Below are 24808 nucleotides of genomic sequence, written 5' to 3'. Positions count from 1 at the left end.
TTCGAAACACCTAGGTTGGCCCTTGCAAGGCAAATGCCATACCGCCATACCACTGTGCTATCTCTCCGGCCCCAACTGGTTTTCATTTAGACCCTGCCTCCAGGCCAGTTATCAGAGAGCTCTGCATCAAGGATTAGGAAGATTAGAAATCTAATGAATAACAGTCCCTGCCTGTTGGTTTCTGTGTGCTCCAGGAAGATTCTGTGACATCTAGGAAGGGGAGGGACCAAGGCCTGGTACCTGGTGGACAAGGAAGAGGAGGTTTTCTGGCAATAATATTAACCTAAAACAACAATTACACACCTTCAGCCTTGGTTTAAAAAGGCTTTCTCCTGCTGTGCTCAGAGGGTACTTCTGAGAGTGCTCAAAGCACAATAAGCACTGATGAGGATCAAACCAGGGTCAGCACCAAGCATGGCTTATCTTATTGTCTAAGACAATCCTATCATCTTTATTTGATCTCTATGGCCAAAGCAGCTATAATTTTTATCAGCATCTTTAACAATTAAATTTGGCTTTGAGGAAGGCCTAATAGAAGTGGAAGAAAGAAAATCTGGAAGGATTAGAAAAGGAAGGGAGATCAACTGAGGCATATTGAAACCTCAACTCCTTTCTACTATTTAACAATCTCAGGCTAATATTTAAAACAACACAGTTATCTAGGCAGCTTTTATTTAAAATTAAGTATATATTACACTTTACTTAGCTATTTTTATTTATGGGGAAGGACACACCTGTGCCCAGGGGATATTTCTGATAGTGCTTGGGAAAAAAATTTGCCACTTATTACATGGAAGTAAATTACATACTTTAAAAATGATCAAAAAAATTTGGTCTGGAGAGATGGTACATCGGGTAGAGCATTTGACTTGCATCTGGCTGCTGTAGGTTTGATAAAGCAACCCATACTTTAATGGGATAAGTGGTAAATTTTTCTAATAAAGAACCAAGGAGGTAACTAAGCAACAGTACCCATTCTACTGGTCAAAAATGCAAATGTGTAGCTGTTTTGTTGGTAGAAGACCAATCACTAACTCTAAGTAATGTTTATAATAGCTTAACTTTTTTTTTTTGCCCCTGCCCCTCCCCATAGCTTAACTTCTCATGGAAAAATCAAGAACCCCTAATTTGTTATAAAAGCAGAGTGGTATTTTGCAAATAAAAAATAATGATTTCTGTCAACTTTAAAAATTAGTACATGGATAAAACATGGGAGAAGTTACAAGCAAAACTTCAAAACTACAAGCAAACTTTAAGTGTGGGTGTGTACATAATGGTGAAAGCAGGAAAGTTATTGTTACACTAATAGTAAATTAAAATAGATCTTAGGGCTGGAGAGCAGAGGTTCAGGCAGTTGCCTGAGACGTGGCTTATCCAGGTTTGAACCATAGAATCCCCTGAGCCCTTTTGGGTGTGATTACTGAGCAGAGAGCCAGGAATAAAGCCTGAAAATTAAAGCCTGGTATAACTCCTATTCTAACTGCAAAGAAAAAAAATCACCTATCATATCACTGCTTTTCTGGAAACTACCCAGGTACTTTGGTTACAAGGCAACCATGAAAAATGTATCCCAAAAGAAAAGACAATCATTTTTAAAAACTTAAAAATTAAAAGAAAAAAAGGCAATGGGCTTTATGCAATGGGCCTCAGTTTTGAGAAAAAGGAGAAAGCATATCCAACAACATCAGAACAAGCTATTTTATAGGATCTGCTAGGGAACAATGACAAACATTTAAAAAGTGTATTTTAGGGACAGGGGTGATAGCACAGTGAATAGGCTATTTGCCTTGCACAGGGCCAACCCAGGTTCAATTCTTTGCATCCCTTATGGTCTCTAGGCCTGCCAGGAATAATTTCTGAGTGTAGAGCCAGGAGTAAGCCTGGAGCACTGCTGTGTGTGGATCAAAAGCAAAAAAAGAAAATATATTTTATACTACTAGGCACTGTATGGGAGGGCCATCACCTGACATAAATTTCTGATAGACATTTCCTAATCTAATCTCATCTTTCTCATTTTCTCTCCTTCTCAGATCTGTTCTAACCCAGACAGAGAATCATTTCTGAATCTGTCATCTTCTTTGGACTTCTCCGAATGCTTAAAGGAAATGGGGAGGAACTACTTTGTTTTAGTGCCGCAGGAAACTCAGCTCAATATAGAAATTTCAATGAATCATCATGGTGAATTATAATGAATTTCCATTTTAACTGTGAGACTTTGATCTCCTAATATAGGAATGTCTACCTCTATACAATTAAAGCTGCTAAAATTTTTGTCATTTGGCAGTTAGCAAATCAAGGCTTCCTTTAATCACTGAGATGACCATAGGTTCTATTGGTTCTATAGTACTATCAATACTGGAGCTAGAATATTTTGGAGGTTAACATTTTCATTTTCACTTTGTCCTAATAAACTGAACAAATAGTGCTATCAGCTGTGAGTGCTGCTATTATTCTTATAGTAAATCTAAATTATAAAAGGTTAAAGTTATAATAAAATTGATTATTAAAAACAAGCCTGAGAACCAAAAGTGATCAATTATATCCATATCACCTCCTGATAATATGTAAATTTTGACACTTAACTGGTCAGAGACAGATAGGTAGGTATTTGATCTTTTCAAGAGTTTATTCATTTGTTTCAAGAGTTTATTCATAGTTCCTAGGTGATAACATTTAAATTGTATAAATCCTATAAATATTTCCAAGTCAAGCATGTAAATCACCTGGCACATAATATTTACACCTGTGTACAAATATCATATTACCCCCACTTCCCAGATGCATAATATGAATGATCTTATCACAGAGCTACAGTTGGTAAATGAAGAACTTGCATTAAAGCAAATACATGTTTGAAGTATTGCAGCTTTAGATTTGTTCCTTTATATTAATTTCTTCATTTAAAGCCACATTTAAGCTTGCATGGGTTTTCTGAATCACAAATGCCTGTGGTTATTTGTTTTTAAGAGTAATAATCATATAATGTGAAAGACACCAAATTAATGCTTTTGCAAAATTATGTTATCTAAAATCATATATTACAAGAAAACTACCCTATTTGCCGGCGTATAAGATGACCCTTCAACCCATGAAAAACTTCCTAAAAGTCTTAAAAGTAAAATACTTCTTAAAAGTAAGAAGGGTGTGGATCACTCATCCCTGAAGCTGGAACAAGTTTCAGCATGCTGTATACCAGCATATAATATGACTTTTAGGAAGTTTTTCATGGATTGAAGGGTCGTCTTATACGCCAGCAAATACAGTAATCATTATTCAGACTCAATCACAACTTTGAATGGAATATGCAACTCAGAATGGGAGAAATTAATGACTAATTTATTTCCTTAATGATGTCTCATCTAAGGAATTGGTTTAATTTTCTGTTATTACTTTCTCATAACTATTTGTATAACTTACAATTGCAGAGTTAAATGTTCTGGAACACAGTCAAAAAAGGCAACAATGACATGCCAATTTAAGCAAAACATTTGTTTTTCACAGCAAAAATTTAGAAACTCAAAATATGCAAGTACTTACTGCAGCTTGCCGATGAGTATTGGACAATATCCCATGAATCTTCACTTTGTCCTTTTCCATTTGGTCTATGTTGACCCATAGATCTCGACTGGCAGAGTCAGATGGACCATATATCCGAGATATATAGTAATTGTGATCCGTGTCCTCCTGTCATAGGAAAGAATAACACACATCAATATGGCCAGCAAGGATTGGATTTAAGAACAGGATACTCAGGGACACTATGAATACATAATAATACTTCTGTAGACTGAGCCAAGAGCCTCATGCATGCAAGGCAGGGACTCAACCAATAAGCTATACTTCTGGCCCTTGAAGTCAGTTTTCTGTGGACTCTAAAAAGAGCCAAACTTGTAGAAATAGATTAGAATGGTGATTACTTTGAACTAGGAGTGGGCAAAAAAGAGGAATGTTGGTCAAAGGATATAAACATATTGGTACATAGGTTTAAGCCTTCTGTTATAAAATGAATAAATTCGGGGCCGGGAAGGTGGCGCTAGAGCTAAGGTGTCTGCTTTACAAGCGCTAGCCATGGAACGGACCGCGGTTCGATCCCCCGGCGTCCCATATGGTCCCCCCAAGCCAGGGGCGATTTCTGAGCACATAGCCAGGAGTAACCCCTGAGCGTCAAACGGGTGTGGCCCAAAAACCAAAAAAAAATAAATAAATAAATAAAATGAATAAATTCTAGGAATCTAATGGACAGCATGATGACTAAACAATATGTACTAGATATGCATGGGCATCATAATTCTATAATACCATATATTTGATGGTTGCCAAAGGAGTATATCTGAATGTGTTCTCAGCCAAAAAATTTTTACATATTACATTTTTAAATATTACATGAAGTGATATGAGTGCTAGCTCATGCTATGGAAGCAAACAAAACTTAATTCTATTTTTCAAAATAATCCAATTAGGTGAATGAGATAAAAAAGAACGTAATTTAAGATGCAAAAATGATAAATCTCTTTAGAAAAATTGTCAAAACGTTAGAGGCAAACATACACACTGTAGCTAGCACTCACTTTCTTTTCCACAATAACACTGTAATCATCACCCAACTTCCAACTCACACCAAGTGTCACTTTTAGAACTACTTGCTGAACAATCAAAACAAAATTACTACTGAGTGTCAATACATTCAAAGTTCTAAGAAAAGTAGAATTATTTTAACCTGTATTCAGATAATGGCTCTGGAAATAGAGATAATGTAAATTCCTCTATCATTTGGATTATGTTTTACTTTTATCTGAACCCTCATTACTGATATTACCATAATTCCTGCCTTAAAAACCTCTATTTTTTCATGACTCTTTATTCAATGAAGATTTTTTTTAATATCCTAAGGTCAAATAACTGGAAAACACCTAAAATGTATAATTCTTGACTAACTTGAATTGTAATTAATTTTTTTTACCATAAATGTAATTGTGTTTGTTAACTTGAGTAGTCACAAGATTAAATATATTTCATAACACCCAGTAATATGTGAGAAAACAATGCTTAATAACAGAGCATCCATGTTTGGCATATAATTTTTTTCTAATGTACTTAACTTTAAGGTAAAATCAAAATAATATTATTACATAGTTATTTAAAATAATAATAATATTACATAAAGGCATTCTTTAATCCAGTCAAAACAATAAACCCAATATTTCTGAAACCCAACATTTCAAAAAATTATGTTAGTAGATATCTAAAAAGATAAATATATAAATAAAATAGTTACTGCAATAGTACAGAGGAAAGGGCACTTGCCTTGCACATGGTAGATCCAGATAGGACTCTCTGGCACCACCAGTGGTAAATTGTAGGTAAATTGTAGGTCTGTAGGCACCACCAGGGGCAAATTTTGAGTGTGGAGCCATAAGTAAGCCCTGAGCACAAGTGGGTGAGACACACACACACACACACACACACACACACACACGACCAACCCATGTTCCACAACATTAAGGTGATATCTTCAGAGATACAATATTCAGAAAAATTATCCAGCAGATATTTGTACTTAAATGAGTGCTTTTCAGTATTGAGTTCAATCTAATTGTTGCAATAAACATATGTAAAGCAGCTTTATTTTCTTTAGCCTTTAAACTTCTGTAATAAATCCAGAAATAATCTGAATTGAATACTGGATTATCTTCAAAATTACAGGGATGTCTAATACAATCATAAGGGTTGTATGGCAATATGCGCACATTATTACTGAAATAAGAGCTGTGAAGAACAATGCAACAGATCTGCAAATACAGAGAAGTTCAAGAGGAGCTTGGAGTTTGCCTTCTACGGAGCAAGCTTGCCAAGTTTCCATGGCAACTTTTATTCAAAGGGGAAGACAATTTATTGTTTACCTAGGAATTCAGAGATTCAAGTTAAATTCCAGGGAGAGGTGTTGGGAGCAGTTCTTCAGGAAAGGCATAAAAATGATGTCTCAAAAATGTGACATCTTAGCATTACTAAATTATGCAAACTACATCTTATTTGTATAGGATTAATGCTACTTAAGGTGTTGCAGAGCCACTTTAGGCACTATGATTTTTTTCCTCTGTTGCTTGAAAGAAAACTATTTTTAATGCCATAGAAAATAAAACATGACTCTACTGTGATATACCTAGTTGCCAATTCATTTAGGGAACCAACTGTTACTGAAAGTAGATGGCACAGTAGGTAGCTATAAATCCAGTCTTCTCCAACATGCCAGAAAATCTGGAGCTGTAAAGAGGGCATTTGACCACAAATAAAGAGAAAAAGTCATCATAAAAGTAGCCTAGCATCCTGCATAAATTAGCTCATAGAAATTCTAACTCAAATATTGTCTTTTCTAATATAGATTTTGGCTAATTTTTTGATGTTAATTTTTATGGATGTCTGGCATTATCTTAGGCAGTAATAGCATTTGAACTAAAAATTCATTAAATCCTCCTGGCACTGAGCTTATGGAAATGCCATTAAAATAAATTGGGCAACTTTATTATTGGTGATAAATCAGAACATAAACGATATTAAACAGGAAAATATGAAAAAAATAATTGTTGAAGGGGTTTCATAACAGGTAACAAAAAGAAACTGAAGAAATAGAGGCAGATGAATGGTTTTTCAGAAGTAATAAATACCAATAACATATTTGCTTGGGGAAGCTGGCAGTGCTTTGTTGGTACTTGGGTAATTACTTCCCAGCAGTGATGGGGGAAATCTTGGGATCAAACCTGGGTTTTTTTTCACACCAGTCAAGTACTCTTGTCCTTTCTGCTATTTCCAAAGACTCTAGTTCAAATTTTCAGTAATCAAATTTTAAGAAAAACTTTGAGACAAAAATCAAATCTAAATCACTTTCTTCAAACATCAGCTGATAGAAACTTAAATTCATCATTGTACTCATGCTGTGAAATCCCATTTTTTTCTATGAGAGCCATCTTACATTAATATTTTTCCCCACCCCATATTTTTTGGGGGGTTTTCAGGCCACACCCGTTTGATGCTCAGGGATTACTCCTGGCTAAGCGCTCAGAAATTGCCCCTGGCTCAGGGGGACCATACCGCAATCCTTCCTTGGCTAGCACTTGCAAGGCAGACACCTTACCTCTAGCGCCACCTTGCCGGCCCTAACATAAATATTTTTAATCCATTTTCTTACCTCCCTATTCTCTTTGGTCATGTGTGTTTATAGGGTGTGCCTTAAACAAAAATGCATGTATTATAAATAACTTAAATATTATTATAAAGCAGCATATAATCATCACAGATTATGTATACACATGTTTTATATAGAGAGTAAAAACATATACTAATGGTAAGCAATACATTTGGGGCTATATCTCTCAATCTATATTATTTAAACTTTCTTTCTTTTCTTTTTTTCTGGGATCATACCTTAAAGTGCTCAGGGATTGCTCTATGCTCAGATACCAATCCTGGCAGAGCTAGAGGATCATGAGTGGTGTCAGGAATCAAACCCAGGCAAGGTGAACACCTTAGATCCTGTACTATCACTCCTGTGATGATTCCAATTTAAAATAGATTTAATTAAATCCTTATTTTGAATGTTTTATAATAAACATTGTAATTACCTACTTTCCCACCCTTTCTTCAGATAAAGTATTAAAGCTACAAATATTTATACATTCAGATATGTACATTTACTTGAACTAATAGTATTAAGTCTTGGTTCAATCCAGGGATTAACAATGCATTTGCCTCATATGGGATCAAGCCCAGCACAGCATTTGACCTCTTGACAAGCACTATCAGGAGTGATCCCTAAGGACAGATTTAGGAGTTAGCCATGAGCATTACCAGATATGACTCCCAAACCAAAAAAAAATAGTTTTGATTATTGAATAACTAACATAAGCCAAGAAACGCAGAATTACAATGTTACATATTGTTAGTATAGAATTTCTATTATAGCCACTTTAAGAGGTACTTAATAATTTTTCTTTAATCTAACATGAATCATATACTATTATTCAACAAAGATATTCAAGGTCAACAACTTGAAATCAACTGGGAAACAGCTGTTATATACATTTTTATTAAACCTTTTCTTTAAAATATCAGTTTTAATAGCCCAGTTGATATATAACGCAATCTTTTCACTATGTACTGCAAATGAAATCCACATTAACAGAAAAGCATGAAAACACTCATTTCCACTAAATTTTGAGAAGTTAATCTGAACCATCATAATATGATTTTATGTTGTAAAAATTTTGTAGATGTACATCAACCAAATCATCACTCTTATTCATTTATCCCTTTATTAGGACATCATGTTTCACATGTTCAAAAATGTGTAAAGAACAGTTTTAGTGAGAAACTGAATCTTTGAAAAGCTATGATGAATAATTATTTCTACAGCACTGCCACATCTCAGCAGCATCTATAATACTGTGAGAAAATTTTACTCATGTTTTTCTTCCAGATATTGTCCTGGCATAACCTACTGGTTTATTTCTAAGATGTTTTTGTAATAATTGTAGACATAGCACCATTCTGACAATAGAGGTAAGTGAAGGAGTTCAGGAAGGGTTATAGGAGGGGGGCCTTGGTGTGTTTAAGATAATACATTTCCAGGTAGATAAGGGATTGGAATGGGGCACTAATGAATTGTCACTTTAGTGATAGCAATAATGTGTTCACTTCACTTAAGTTGATTCAAAGTGTGAACCTACTTACTCATATAGTTCATCTTTTGCCAAAGGTGAACTCAGAGAAAGGAGATGAGAGTCCCGTACATGACCAGTGGGATGTGTGCTATTTGCTAATAGGCAGTGAGCAGGGAGAATATCAGAAGGTAATAAATTAAGGACATGATAAGAGGTGGCAGAAATAAAAGTGAACCAAGGGTCAAAAATAAGGCACTTTCTTTGAATGCAAAAGATCAGGAGTCCATTCCTGGAATTGATCCTCTAAGCAATGTCAGGTATGGCTGTTGGGCCCAGAGCTGGAAATAGCCCTCAAGTACCAAATCCCCCATCCCTGAAAAACTAAAGAAAATCTAACCCCACCTTTCTAATCACCTAAGAAAAGGGGGAATTATGTATGGTACATATTTTTATCATGTATTTCTCCAGTAATAAAAAGTAGAAGACAGTACTTATCTTTTTTTCATTGCATTGCCAAAATAATTAGATTACCTCAATATATTTAAACACAGTTAAAACATGTAAGAGATTATAAATAATTAGCCCTAAGCAATTTAAGGGAGATAGAAATAAATTATATTATCTTCATAAAGTTTCAAAGGGACTCCAGCATTTATTACAAATACTACTGCAAATTCTATTGCACCATCTTATTGATTAAAAATAAGTAAATAAAACAAACAAATAAAAGGATCTAGGGCTAGAGAGATACTGCGTTCAGGACACTTATAGTGCTCTTGGATAAACTGTTTCTATCCCAGGAAAAACATGGTTTCCGGAGTATAGTGACATCCCTGAACAGGCACAATTCATAAACCAAACTCCAAAAAAAGGGTTCTAAAATATGTGTGGCATTTATATTAAATAAGAACAAAAGAAACATTAAAACATGTAGCTCTAAGGAGGTTTGGGGGGAAATTACATCTCTGTCCATAAAAGACACGATCAGTTCTGATATTTGCTCTGTATAAGGTAGTAACGGAGTTATCTCCTAAATTGCATTTTCAACCGAGGTTCTAGGATGATAGAGCCACAAGGCAAACAGAGAGAAAAGAAAATTCCAAGAAATGAAGCCGAAGAATCTCCCTTCCTGTTCTGGTATTAAAAGAGCCAGCAGAGGTCACTGACTATAGTTAACACTTGTTCACACTGGTTGATGAATTGTAACTTGCCCCAATATTAAAGGCAAATCCCAAGATTTTGAGAGGAAGTGTTAGTCATGATTCATCATCACATACACTGAGCAAGTCACAATCCTTTTTGAACTTTTTTGAACCACACAATGTAAGTGTTATGAATAAATGTGTGCTGATTTTCTCTGGATTGCTTTGCAATCTAGTGTGTTGTGTTCTGAAGCATCAACAATATAGTTCAGGTCCTCAGACATGTTTTAATAACGCAAAGATCATAATCATTTAAGGTGAGAGTCCTGCTCCAGAATTAGCATTCCCATGGAAGGAAGAGGTCGGGTCTTTTTAGAAACTGTTTTATCTTGCTATGGTTACGATAAGCGAATACTGTTGACTGGATGGCTTAAACCCCACAATCCATTGCTCAGTGCTCTGGATGCTAGAATCCAAAGTGAAGGTTTGGTTTTAGGAACAGTTCTCCTTGTTGTGTCTTCACAGGGTAGAGATAAAAGATTCATTGGTACCTCTACCTCCTCCTAAAAGGCTATTGAACCCAGTGAATTAGGGTTCACCCTTAACCTCTCTTAAATTCCTTCAGTAATTTCAAATACCATTCATTGCACACCTGGGCTTCCACAGAGGCATTTAGAAAGGATATGCAATTCCATCTATAGCTCATATAGATAGTTCTTTTATTAAGTTTGGCTTTGCAAAAGAGCTTTATACTTATTACCTTCAGAAATGTATGACCTACTCTAGTGCTAATCAAAACTGCCACTCAACCTTTCTAATATAGAAGGACTTTTCAAGAAAATTCACGTACTCTATCTTGGCCTATTTCTCAAGGAAAAAAAATGAGAAATGATTATTTATAATTCCAAATGACTATAAAAATGTATCGAGTAGCAACTTCTGAAAATTGTAACTCACTGGAAATACACATATTCTGAGCTGCTGTTCAGTCTCCTTTAACCAACTGAGAAGAGCCTTGGTAGATTCACTTTGGACAGTAACCAGGACTATCCCCAAACTCTTCAGTCTTAAGTGGCAGGCACTGATATATATTTTAAATAGTCATATTTTGGGTATTATAACTCTTTCCATATTAATAAATTAAACTTCTCTTGAGTCCTTTCTAAATTCTTCTAATTTAATCACATCATCAACATTTTAGATTCTGGCAATGCATCTACTGCAAAAGAATTTTGCCAAAAGAGATTTACTGTTATTTGTCATCCTTAGAGAGATTCTAACCCCAGACCATTTTACTAGATATTGTTTTGCAAATACTAAAAGCATTCTGGAGCCTCTATTTTTGATACTGTGAAAGGAAAGTTTCAATTAAAATTAAACCACATTATCAGTTTTGAGTCTACCAGAGATAAATGTCAGAATAAACAATGGAATCAGTAAAGTGTTATTAAATGCTGCTTTTTGTTGCATTGGCATTGATATCTGGTAACGAGTTAGCTATGGACATTGCACGTATGTATGTGACCTTTTACTGAAGCATGATTTCTCCTCAAATATTGGATCATTTTGCAATGCATAAAAATGTGAGTTGTTAAAAAGGGGAGCAATATTCTGTAGCCTCCAATATTGAAGAACAATTTTCACAACAAAGTGGCATTCTGAAAGAAAATGCCTCCTTTTATATTGAATTTGATGTGACTGTATTGTCTCGAAGCACACAAATTTTGTTATCAAAAGGTCTTCAGCAAAAAAAGCATAGGAAGCAATCAAGAAAATTAATTTAACCACAAAGCACATATTATGCCAATAAAAATTCACCAATATCAAATTTTGTACTCTATCGTCACATTATAATCTGGGGTCACAATTCTACACTGGTTCCAAATATTTGTTTAATTTTTTAGTTTATTTTTATTGAAGTTACGTAATTTACACTGAACTCTGACCAAGTCATTCTCCTGTTCCAGGGAGGAATACAGTCACACTTGAAATAAAACCCCAAGTTCTTACATACTCTGTGCATGGCACCAATATCCCCTGTTCCTCCTCTCATATTACACTCAGCCTGAGCCAGACTGGACCCACAAAAATGCCTTATGTCCTACTCTCTTACATCAATGTTTTGTATTTCTAAAATGATGCCCCTTATTCTATCATGCATTATTTCTCAGTCTTTTCCTTTCCTTATGAACAGTTTTTTTGATCATTATACTTTAACTAAATGTATAATTGTCTGCCACCCTGTAAAACATCCTTCTCTATTGACGGATGATTTCTAAGAAATAGAATACTGCCTGATATGAGATATGCACATAATATATATGTGCTGATGTTTAAGCTTCTTCACATAGTTCAAAGCTAGTTTTACTAGCTTTAGCATATTCTAGAAAAAAATTCTACATGTGGAATTTTCTTAAAGACAAGGAAGAGTAGGCCCACATCCGACAACCACCATCATGTCAACTCATTGGCCCAGTTCAACAAACTGACAAGTCTTGTAAGACTTGTAAGATTAAATTAGAAGAATTTATGCAAACCAAGCTAGGGGAGAGAACTGAAGGGAGGAGGACATTGGGATAATGGTGGAGGAAAATACATTGAAACACTAAATGTCATAATTATATTGTGACAAACATTATAAAACATGGTATTTAAATTAAGTAATACAATTTTTAAAAATCAAGGAAATATTATTAAAACTACCCATACCTTGCATGTACAAGGACACAAGTTTGAGCCCCAGCATTGCATGGCCTCCCAAGCACTGCATATATAGACTCAGATACCACTAAGTACTACCACAGATAGCTCTGGAGACCCTTTGCACTGAGTATAGGAAAAATTGTTTCATAAAGTCTAAGCATAAACTCTCAGACTAGCTGTTTTTTTATTTTTAATTTATTTAAAGAAAATGCATTACATAATTGACATAACTGATCATAATATATTTGTTTTAGGAAGACCAAAAGCAACATAATTCAAAAAAAATTAAAAGAAAAACTAAAGCGATGGAAGAGAAAGGAAAGAAGAAAAAGTTCAGTAGCAAGTATATTTTTGAAAATTATTGAATCACAATAAATTCATTAAAGCACCAGCAGAAAGTTTAGTAAGCCATATATTTTTTAAAAGGATGAGTTAAGAAAAATACAGTAATAACGGTGTAAAAGTGGCAATTATTGTGGTTTGCATAGGCGCAGAAAAATATGGGGAAATGGAAAGAAAAAAAGCCTTGACCTAAATACAAGGAGACCTTATCCCTGAAGTTTTCTGGCATCAGACTGACTCTGGGTTCTAGTCATATTAGGTTGTCCAACCCCTGAGTCATTCATCTGTGATCTTGGTAATCACAATAGCTGTTGTTGGTATCAAGTTTGTGTAGTTAAAGATTCTGGTTTTTGTGCATTTCCTTCATTGAAGTCAGGGTGATGTGGGGCATCCTCTAGTTTCACCTCACCATTAGATGTGAAGCATCCTGCCCTGCAAGCAGGTTGTTGCTGTTGCTGAGTCTTATGGATGTTAAGAAAACACTCTTTGGAGTAAGTCAATGCCAGGGTAGCAGTAGGGTTTTCCCTGGCAGAGATTAGCTTCCTGGTGGTTTTATAGACAATTATAGTTGTTTCTGTAGATGGTCAATGTTTCAGGTGTGTTTGGGCAATGCCCATTCTTCTGAGGTCTGAGGCAAGTCTTTATGCCAATGTTCAGGGTATAAAGCCAAACTGTATCACAAAATATGTGTTCCTATCTCTATTAGGTAAGGACTTGTTTGCATTTGTAATATTTTCCCATTTTAATGTGCCTATGCAAAAGAGGAACAATTCCACAGGTATTACTGGTGCCTCTGAGGATCTGGCTGGCTGTTTGAATATCACTAAAAATGTCCCCCGAATAACCTGAGTAATGCATGGTAGTCTCCATGTTTATTCATACGGTTATTTTATTATTCATTTTGCTGTTTGAGAAGTTTCCATACCCTATCACAAAGATCCCCAATTTCCTTCTATTTTTAGCTACTGAAAAAAAGCTTCAACACGTGTCAAAAGGGAAATGAAAAACCTCAAGCATGCAGGAGGTGGGAGGGAAGCGATCATCTATTTGTTCTGAATTCTGCTGGGAATTTTCTCTCTGTTGTATGTCAAATCTTATGAGAGGGTTCCTTATGTTAAAATCAGTAAATAGATGTTGAGGGGTAAGGCTGTGTCTAGATAGCCTACACCACTGTTGATGGTTGGCATTTCTATGATGACATGGAAATTACTTTATTCGTTTACTATTCCAAGGACAAGTTGAGGGCACTTAGTCACAAAGTGGCAATATCTAGGCAAGTTAAGACAGAAGCTCTTATGTCTCCTGAGAAATATTGTGGGTGTTCTCTCCTTCTCTCATAGTCCCTTGACACACACACACACAAAAAGCAAAGGTCATGACCTAGATTCAAGAGATAGGGAGATCAATCCTAATTCTTTATGGAAGGAGGACTCTATGGCCATTTTTAGCCCAGGTTTTCCAAATGTTCTGGTCCTGATTGGCTGAGCAGGTTTTTTAAGAAGATACAAAGTACTTTCTCCCCAGGAGGTACTGTACATTTCTACTTTGTTCAGAGATCATTTGACACTATCCTTAGGTAAACTTGAATCTAAAAAAATTAACCATAAAATAAAAATATCATCCATAAGGGTGCTTGCATTGGGCATAGAAGAACTTTTAATAAAGTAATTCTTCCTACTGCTTTCTAAGTAAGATCTGAAAAATACATTTCAAATGATATATTTTTCCTGAGCCACACATTATCAAAAAGAAAATACCATTGCCAAGTCACTTAACTTTAGGTGGCTTCTGCTGAGGTCAACTCAGGGCAGAGTAATAGTTTCCTGCATCATTAAACACAAAAGTAGGGGCAAATAGAAAAGCAGAGCCTATGGAGTAGTTTGGGTTTAAAATTAGGAAGGCTCCCTTCAAACAAATATTTTCATAATCTGTTTTTGCTGACTTTGCAGGATGATTCCCCTTCAGATCTATAAAGCTGGTGTTTATATCTTGCAATAAAATCACAAGCTGGCAATGATTTTATTTCCATGTAGTCTGAGAATAATGGTCCCATTTTTTTCTTTGTTTCTGTCTTAGCAAATCACATTGGGGCAAGGGAAGATCAATGTTATTAGCTTCTAGCTTCTCTAAGAACTAGGGAAGAGAAATGCCAAGAATAATCTGTGTAGGTCAAATACACAGAGAATGAAGCCTTATGAAGGAAGATGCTGCCTACCAACTTATTTTTGCACAGAATTTTCTTTTGGATGTCACTCACTCATGCTAACAAGTGATGTATGATCAGTAATCATGTAAGTGACAGTCCTTGAGTTAAGTGCTATGATGTGGGAAAAAAAGTTTATGATATATTTAGTCCTTGCTCCCAAGAAACACCCAACAGAAGGTGTTAGTACAGGGATGTCAGATAAACTGATCTTCAACCTAAACAAAGATGGCTTCCACTTTACATGTCTAAGACACACCTAGCCAGGAAAAGTTTCTAGATAGGTCCTTTGCCTTTGCTCCTCCCACTCACAGGGGTGATCTTAAGTTCCCAATAAATACTGTGGTTTCAGCTGGCCTCTTCTTCTTGCTCCATGAGGTGGAATGGTCCCCAGACATGTGTTTAATCCTTATAAACTTGGTTTAGAGTACTTCCTGTCGTGGCCTCTGCTTCAGACTCACTCCCTTGGGGTGGAATTTTACACATGGCCTCAAATCTCTAATCCAGACCAGAAGGCAGCTGTGCAATAACTGCTACTGTCAATTCTCTAAAACACGAGAAAGGAAAACATCTTATTCACCTTTAGTAATGGAAAACTAAGCATTAGAACAATCATGAGATTTAATCTGGGCATGGAAAAATGACTCACTCTGAACTTGAGATGGACACTGTAGTCAAGGGGGATCAATGTAAGCAGAGAGGACAGAGCAGGGCAGGGGTGTCACGGAATCTGCAAAAATTGCAGGGACCTAAAGTAAAGTGATGTGTCATGAACAAATCAGGCAGAACCCAGAGAGCTTAAACTTAACAATTATCAGACTCCAAAATGTGACCCAAGACACTGGGAAGAAAAAGGGAGGGTATTTGTGGGCTTAGATAGAACAATATAGAAAATAGGACAAAGTTGATAAAGGAAAATTAGAATGGGACTTCAGTAGGAAGGGGTTGTAATAGATGGGAGAAAAACTTAGAGCAATTCCAGTAAAGTTACTCAAAGTCAGAATGAAGGAGAAAGAGGGTAGAGGGCATTTTAAACACTTGGCAGTAGTTAAGAGGGAAATGACCACTATCAAGTGAGCCAGTAATAATGGTCAGGGTAACTGGCAAACATAGAAAATTAGAGTAAATGGTGCCCTTGGCACCTGAAACCTGAGCCTGGCAGACCTACATGCCATTTAAATGCTATACTATAAAGGTAGGAAGGTAAATACTGTAGCTTCCAAATAAAGTTTGTTCCAACGAGTTTGGAAACAAGGATTTGAGTGTTAATAGATACATACTTTAGAGGACCTCCCAAGGGGAAGTAGCCCCCTCATTTCGACTCTTCTCTCACCTGATTAAATGCTCAAGGTAGGACAAAGTCATGAGCTAATAACTTTGAATTTCAAGCACCAATGTTTTCCAAACTTAGCTCAATAGTAGGATCACCCAGACATCTTCTAATGATTTCAAAGCCTAGACTATCCTCTAAGTTAAATAAATAAAAGTCTGGAATATGTAACAAAACTGAATCTAATACAAAAAATAAATAAGTCTGGGAGCCACTGAACAAGAACAAGTATCATCAATAGGCTGAAATATCCAGTTGCAGTGGAATCAGTTTGACTATCCACATGATCATATTCAAAGCAAGAGTTTATAAATACAAGTTATAAAGTCAACTTCTATTTATGTAATCAAAATTTAGAATGTTCATTACTTTTAATGTTGAATTTACTGTTTCCATATCAAAGAGAGTAAGGTTTATGTTCCAGAGGAGAATGATGGATCATTTTTCTTTGTTTTTTGAGTTGAAATTAAGATTTCAACTGTTAAACATGGTGTCAGTTGAGTTAAATATTTTCTCTCTCCATGATATCAGATCTGGAAAGCTCCTAGGATGTTTTCTAAATGTTTTGTTAGTTAGCTCTGTACAGGCCCCAAAGTATACATTTAGAACACTCATATGACCTCCACATTAATTTGACAATAAATGTAACGTATTTTGTTATTTCAGATTTATTAGATTCAGAATTAAATAAATAATTCCCAAAGATGAAATGGATATGTTGCATTACTTGGAGATAAAACACAATTTTAAAGATATTTGATACATCTGTAAACCTCAGGCTTTGTATACTATGCATACATATACATAGTATATTTTGTATACTATGTAAAATGATTAACAATAAAATGAATATGTCCAGATATGATGATAATTATAAAATTTACATGATAAAAGTGGTTAGACTGGGCTTTAGGAAATTTAAAATTTTGCATCTCCCCTTTTAAACTTGGCCTGTGATTCAGTGTCAAAGCTTCAGGATGTGGTGTGCCACAATCTTTGGGTAATTTAGATCACCAGTGGTGTTCAGTGGTCCCTAGAACCAAACCCAGAAGTGCTTGAGGGACCAGATGATAGAGAGATTACAACTGGGCCAGTTTTAGGTAAGATGTGCCATTACCCTGGTTCTATCTTTCCGGTTCCTGTTTTGTGTACTTTAAACTAGTATACTTAATACAAAAGAAAAATACATAGAAGCATTTTCTGTTATCATTTTTAAATATATTTTTATGGTAGTGTTGTTTTTAAAATAATGTGAATTGGGGCCGGGCGGTGGCGCAAGAGGTAAGGTGCCTACCTTGCCTGCGCTAGCCTTGGACGGACCGCGGTTCGATCCCCTGGTGTCCCATATGGTCCCCCAAGCCAGGAGCAACTTCTGAGCGCATAGCCAGGAGTAACCCCTGAGCATCAACGGGTGTGGCCCAAAAAACCAAAAAAAAAAAAATAGTGTGAATATGGTATAGCTATGCAAATTACTATACCCTACCACCATGTATTATTCTTTTGAAAAATAAATCAAGTGACTAAAATGATCAATTAGTTCACTCTAGTTTTAGCTTGTATAGCTATTGACGAAGGAAGAGAGAGCTCTATAGGGAAAGAGTATTTCTAGGAATTTCTGAGTCAAATATTAGGCAGCTGTTTCTTTCCATCTATTGATATGATCATCTTACTTTTATTTTGTATTTTATTGATGTGGTGTACTATGTTGGTTGGTTTGTGTATGTTTAACCCTTCTTATATCTTTATGATGAATCTATTTGGTCATGGCATATAATCATCTTGATAAAGTGTTGGATTCTATTTGCTTGTATTTATTGAGGCTCTTTGTATCTGTGTTCTTCAAAGATATTGGCCTGCAATTAGCTTTGTAGATATATCTGTCTGCTTTTGGTATAAGCATAATACTAGCTTCATAGAAACTAAGAAGCTGTCTTTATAGATGAAATAATTTTCCTTTTGATATCAGGACACAATATATTCATGAAGACTTTTTCTTTTAAAAAATATATATAATAAACATTTTAAAAACTCCTGCATTTTTGCTGTTAACAGTCTCAATAGGGAGATACAGGCTTAAAGTGATTGCATTAATGATACATTCTAGAGTCACTTGATGTACTTGGAGATCTCAAATGAGAAGTTCAAAAGAAACTAAGTACCATCACTAATCTCTGTAAAATATCTAAATAGTTTTCTTCAGCATCTACAATATGAGTAACAGTTAAGAATAGCTTCCTAACTATCTAGTGAATTATTTTAAAAATTAAACTTAAGGGCCCGGAGAGATAGCACAGCGGTGTTTGCCTTGCAAGCAGCCGATCCAGGACCAAAGGTGGTTGGTTCGAATCCCGGTGTCCCATATGGTCCCCCGTGCCTGCCAGGAGCTATTTCTGAGCAGACAGCCAGGAGTAACCTCCGTGAGCACTGCCGGGTGTGGCCCAAAAACCAAAAAAATAAAAATAATAAATTAAATTTAAATTTATAATACTGCCTAACAGAAACAAAGAAACATTAAAAACAACATGGGTTGTGAAGAAAATTTTTCTCAAGTAGCACATCACAGGTCTTCCATGTCTGTTGCGTGGGGTTTGTCTGATAACCAGGATTTGACTTGTAGCACACACAGGGTCCTCTCCACACCAACTATACCACCAGGAATGATTCAGAGTCCATAGGACTGCCAAGTTTCACCCACACCATGATTCATAAAGTATTTTAAAAAGCAACATAGGGCAAAAGTAAAGAAAGTTTACACGAAAGTAATCTTTGAGTTTTTTTTTTAGAAGGAAATTGTTACCCCTGGAGAATAAAGATGTTCAGTTAAGAGAAGAAAGCAAAAAATGTCATAAATATTCCATGGAAATTGACAAGTGAGAACAGATGTAAACAAACAGCACACCAGCATGCTATTAGAACAATTGGAAAAGCCAAAGTTCATTCCAGGTCTTTGCACTTCATTCTTTGAATTTGATTTAGAAATAATTAATTCAGTGTGTCGAACATATTTCCTAAATCCAACATATATTGGTCCCTGAAGGGGTGGACATTTTATAGGATGATTGAAACTGAGAAGTCTCTACTGTAAAAATAATGCTAGCTATGGTGTGCAAAATATGAGAAGAATAACTGAATCATTTTTAAATCCAAGAAAGCACAACACAATGATTGCTTTGCAAACTCTAGCTAATAAATTTCCCCAAAATAACTTATTTAGCTATAAAATCATTCCTAGGTTATTAAATAAAGGACATTTGGAAAATAGTTACCTGAAAGGAACTTGTCAGCTGCTTACTCATCAAGACATTTATGTCCATAGTATAGAATTCATTAAGTCACATTCCAAAGAGGAAAATGTGAAAAAATATAAGGAAAACTTGGTGAGTTTTTTAAAAATTGCACATAGTTATTAACCTACCATTTACTCTAATATCATTCCTTTTCTTTTCTTTGCTTTCATTTTTAGAAATTATAAGATTTTAATATATGAATTGATAGATAAAGACTTGAAATTTCTTTACATTTTAAATGAAAACTCAAAATAGAAAATCTTTCTCCTATTTTGCTTTGAGGATGATACTAGAACTCCAGAATCTATGAAAAACTCAAAAGTATTAGTGGTATATTTATTGAGCTAATGCCTATAGAACTTCTCTCTGACCAAGTACTTTGTTTGCAAGAACTCAAGGAAAGTTGTGAGCTTTCCATTATCCAAACAACATGGTGTGCAATATATGCCCACATGGTAACAATGCACCCAATAAGTGAACATTTACACATGGTTCACATTTCCATAAGGTTTTGAATGGATTTCAAGGTCACTCTAGTTACCTGTGAAGATGTAATGGATAGTTGTAGGTGTAGAGACTGACAGAACACCCCTTAAAATAGGCCTGATAAGAGATTGGGGTTCATATCTTACAAATATCTATAAACCCTTTGTCTTCAAGAATAGTGTCTAATTAAAGTCATGGAAAGAGGAGTTAAAGATAAGCATGTTTTGGGACCAGAGAGATAGTAGTAAGTAATTAAGGAAAAGGAATAGTATACAATCCATCCAGATTTGATCCCTAGTACAGCATTTGGCCCCTTCAACATTGCGAGGCATGATCCTTGAGCAGAGAGTCAGGAGCGTAAACCCAGCATTGCTATTTAAATATTTCACTGAATAGTTTGGGGTCATTCAGAATAGTGGCCAGATAAATGTGAGTAAAACCCCAGACAAATGGATCTAGAATGTGTAAGTGACTTCTGAATAGGAAACCTAAGCTATTCTATAGAATTGTTGGGATAATGTCTATGGCATAAGAAAGAGAACCATCAATCAAAACCAGTAGCTACTTAATACAGCCATTAAAAAAGTTGAAATTCCATTAGTTCATGTTGGAAGTAGAAAGATATATAATCTATCAAAAATATGAAATGAGAAATTCAAGATCAATCACATCACCTGAAAAACAAGTCTCATGTGAGTCTCTACAAAAGCTTAAGACATAGAAAGCCCAGGGCCCTGCACGCACCAGTACAGAGTGAATAGTGCTCGTTGCTGAAACGGGTCCATGTCTGAGCCTGCTCTCCTTTGTTTCTACTTTGAAGTCTAATGATCTTGCCTATCCAGAAGCATTAAGGTGCTACTGCCAAGAATGCACAGTTAATCCTCCGGGTTACGTGTTTACGATTTACAGCAGTAGTTTGGGGTTTTCTATCATCTATGGCAGAAATTGGGAAGATAGCTCTGTTGTCTTATCTCTATCTGTCCCAACAGTGTGTTTTTGCACCAATTTGTGGTTGCAGGAGAGGGTAAGCAGGAAGGTAGTAAGATACATAAAAACAGCAACAAGAGAGGCAAAATCATCCACACAAGAAGCAGAAACATTTTCTTCCTTGCAAGTACATGCTTGATTTTGCAAGCTGCTAGTGGTTCCACTTTATGCTTCTGCAGAAAGCTACAAGGAACTCATCTACTGGTCACAGGGCTGCTTCCTCCAACTTTCCATTTGTCTTTGGGCAGGGAAGAAAACTGGTACCCTGAGTTTCCATTCACTTTGGATGGTAAGTGTGGGAATACATTGAATGAGTGTGATTTCAAAGAGAAACAGCCAGGATGCATCACTGTCTCCAAATAAACAGATGTCTGTAGCCATAATCAGGATGCACACTTGCTCTATGACTCTGTCATCACTTCACGCCCCCCTCAGTCTTCAGCTATTTTCTTGCTGAAGAAAATATCATTCTGTTTATCTAAGAATGAAAATGCCATCGCCACTACACAAGAAATCCCAGTGGACAGACTCTAGTCACATTACCAGCTTCACTGTCCCTGTCTAGGAGAAATTGGCTGAGAACAGCAGGCTCCATGGGTCATCTAGCTCTTGTTCTTGTCACATTCAGTTGCTTTCCTTCCAAGCCACAATCAAGTCTTGGTTTCCTCAGTCAGAAAAGGAAATTGAGCCCTTTGGTCCTTTCTGAGTATTATATCTAATCTTCAGTTAAATATTGCTCTCCTATCATCCAATGGCATTAGACTCAACTTAATGAATATTTTCTGAACATCAGCAACATACTCTTCATTGCTCCATCTTGATGTCTTTGGAATTTTATTTTTCGAGACCACATCTTTGGAAACAGTCTGGTTATTTCATGTCTCTTTGGTTTGGTGGGATGTCCCATGGGTCCGCTTTGTTTACATAAAGAAGCCCTTTCATTTACTTTAGAAGAGATTCTACCCTCTATTTCCACTGGCCTTACAGTCACAGAAAATGGTTTTGGTGTGTGTGTGTGTGTTTCTGGTCTTAAGTAATACTGGAATGATAGGGTTCTTTGGACACAAATAAAAAGAAACCTCAATACCTAAAACATATCTCAGTGGACAAATATTGTGTCCATGAGAGAAGAGCAGAAACAAGGGAATGGGAAACTAGTGAATCCCTCCATCACACAGAGTCCATCCCTACATCATTTTTCCAGTTTTCATAATGACTAATCACTCTAAAAAGTATAGCTTTAAAGGCAGGAGACATGCTACGGAGGTTAAGACACTTGGTCTTACTCACAGATGCATCTGAAAGTGGTTCAAATACTGGCACTGCATATGGTCCCTAGTTCTTCTCTACACACTGCCAGGTGCATCACCACCAAAAATTAGGTTATAATCCTTTTATTGTATCTCCCCTTTATCCTCCAGAGAACCCCATCTAAATAACATTGAAAGCTTAAAGCATTCACTGAAGCAAAAGCAAGTCTTAATCAGTAGACAAGGCAGTTTTTTTAGCTTTTATTTAGTCCCAGCATGAGGGATAAATCATACTGGTTATAAGGCTTAGGAAACTAACAAGACAGCTAACTCAAATACCACCTGTACATGAGTCAGAAGGAGCTATCCAAGGAGCTACCGTTTCTTTTCCCTTGTAGAAGAATTTCTTATTTGCAGTGATGAGTAATGCATGTGTCAAATGTGTATGCATACAAACATATATACATATATACTGGCAAATTAGCTAAATTTCTACTTGGAAGCTATGAAGAAAAAAGTCTATCACATAACCATATTTCTTGTGCATGGAGATTTTTGAAGTTCCATAAAGCCAAGTTTTAGTAATTTACTAATTCAGCACTTCAGCCCAGAGATAAGATAAGGTTCATGGGTATGGGGTCTGTGGAGCAGAAACCAATCATCAGCCAAAAAAGATCAGAGTGAAAGAATCTGTGTTTGTCTCAGACTCTGTTTTCCTACCATCTACCTCTTGGTTTATTCAGGGTCTGTTTCAAAGTTAGACAGGATTCCTCTACTAGATTGTTTAGTGCCATTGTTTTGAAAATCTGTTGAAAATTAGGAGATCTCTCCACCTACTCATTTACCATTTCTTGAGACTTGGATTTATAAGTTATCATTATCTAAACAATTAATTCCCTTAGAAAATATTCAAATAGATTTCTTTTCTTTAATTTGATTCAATTTTATTGAAACCATTATATGTCTGAAACCCAACATGAAGGACTCTAAATCACAAATAGTTTTCTTATAAAGGAAAAGGTTTTATTTTTATTTATCTTTTGAATGCAAATGACTTTGATTATATGCAGACACTATCTTGTTCTTTTTTAAGAAATTCACTCCCTGAAGTAGCTGTCATGACTGCCTCCAAAAGTAGCATGTCAAATACATTCTGAATCTGCTCAGACCATAGCCAAGTTTTTCCATGAAGGGCAATAAGACTTTGGCTATCGTGGCAAAAGCAATTTTGATTTGCAGTCAAGTTCATGGTGGAACAATAAGTAACTGAACTGGAACTGCTTTCTGAATCCCTTGCTGTAAAAAGACTCACTTTGGATAGGTTGTTGACAGAAAAAACATGGTGGTTATTTGAATGTGCTGGTACTTTTCATAACTTTAGGTTCATAGATACACACAAAAATAAAGTTGCACTTTCTACATAGTTTTAGAGAAGCAAAGAATGTACAAGATGTGTTTTAAAAGCATAATCACATTTATCACAAGATAATTTTGGTACGAACAGATCCAAGCAGTAATAGGAAAAAAATTCTAATGAATATTTTTCCCTTAGCATCAGTATGTATCAATTCATGAAATTGTTTTCTTGCCCTTTGAAATACATATTTTCTATTGCAATCATTTTCTACTAAAGATTAATCCTGCTCATCTATAAAAATAATTATGTTAGATCTGATCATTCAATGGACAAGACATTCTTTGCTAAATTGGTATTTAAGAGAGGGAAAAGTGACAATTTGTGGCTTAGGGAATAACAGAACATTTTATAATGCTGCTTATATTTGACAAATTAATTGTTTAGGTTCTTTGGGAAGTGTTGCTTATGTTTCATGCACATTTTTCAGAATGTGAAATTTTAAATGATGCATTGTATTCACTATCATTTTGAAGTGACAGAAAAAGATTTAAAATGAAACATAAACACTGTGAAAGACTCTATAATATAATTAAATGGGATAACACTATAAAATAGAATTTTCTTAAGGAAAACAAAATCTGAGAATCACTAGACTACTGAACTAAACTTTAAAAATGATAAAAATTGGGGCCAGAGAGACAGTACAGCTTGTAGGGCACTTTCCTTGAATGTGGCCACCCTGATTTTGATCCCTGGAATCCCATATAGGTTTGATACTTGGCATCCTCAAACAGTGTTAGGAGTAATAGGAGTAACCCTTGAGCATCATTAGGTGAGGTCCCAAACCAAAAAGGAACAGAACTCATACATGGTTAGAATTCATTAAATACTAAAAGATTATGCACTTCAATTTTGTATAGAAAATCCAACAATAAAATGCTTTCATTTTGGATGTAGTTAAGACTTCCTTACTAAAGGTGCTATAGTGCTATAAATCAGTGGAATTTTTTTCTACTTAAACACAAATACAAAGCTTCAGTTTGATTTAAATATAAATTTCAAAACTT

The 24808-nt window shown here is 35.5% G+C and overlaps 1 protein-coding gene across 1 annotated transcript in view; it reads right to left on the bottom strand.

The window, feature by feature from the left end:
* Nucleotides 1–24808, bottom strand: part of PLXDC2 (plexin domain containing 2) — a 402677-nt gene that overhangs the window by 209993 nt on the left and 167876 nt on the right. Inside the window, exon 3 of the mRNA XM_049777781.1 lies at nucleotides 3538–3684. Within this exon, the coding sequence (XP_049633738.1) occupies nucleotides 3538–3684 (147 nt within the window). The remainder of the gene's footprint in view (nucleotides 1–3537; nucleotides 3685–24808) is intronic.

The sequence above is a fragment of the Suncus etruscus genome, chromosome 7 (genome assembly GCF_024139225.1).
Source record: "Suncus etruscus isolate mSunEtr1 chromosome 7, mSunEtr1.pri.cur, whole genome shotgun sequence".
In the NCBI taxonomy this organism is placed as follows: domain Eukaryota; kingdom Metazoa; phylum Chordata; class Mammalia; order Eulipotyphla; family Soricidae; genus Suncus; species Suncus etruscus.
This window is presented reverse-complemented; position numbering and strand designations above follow the sequence as displayed.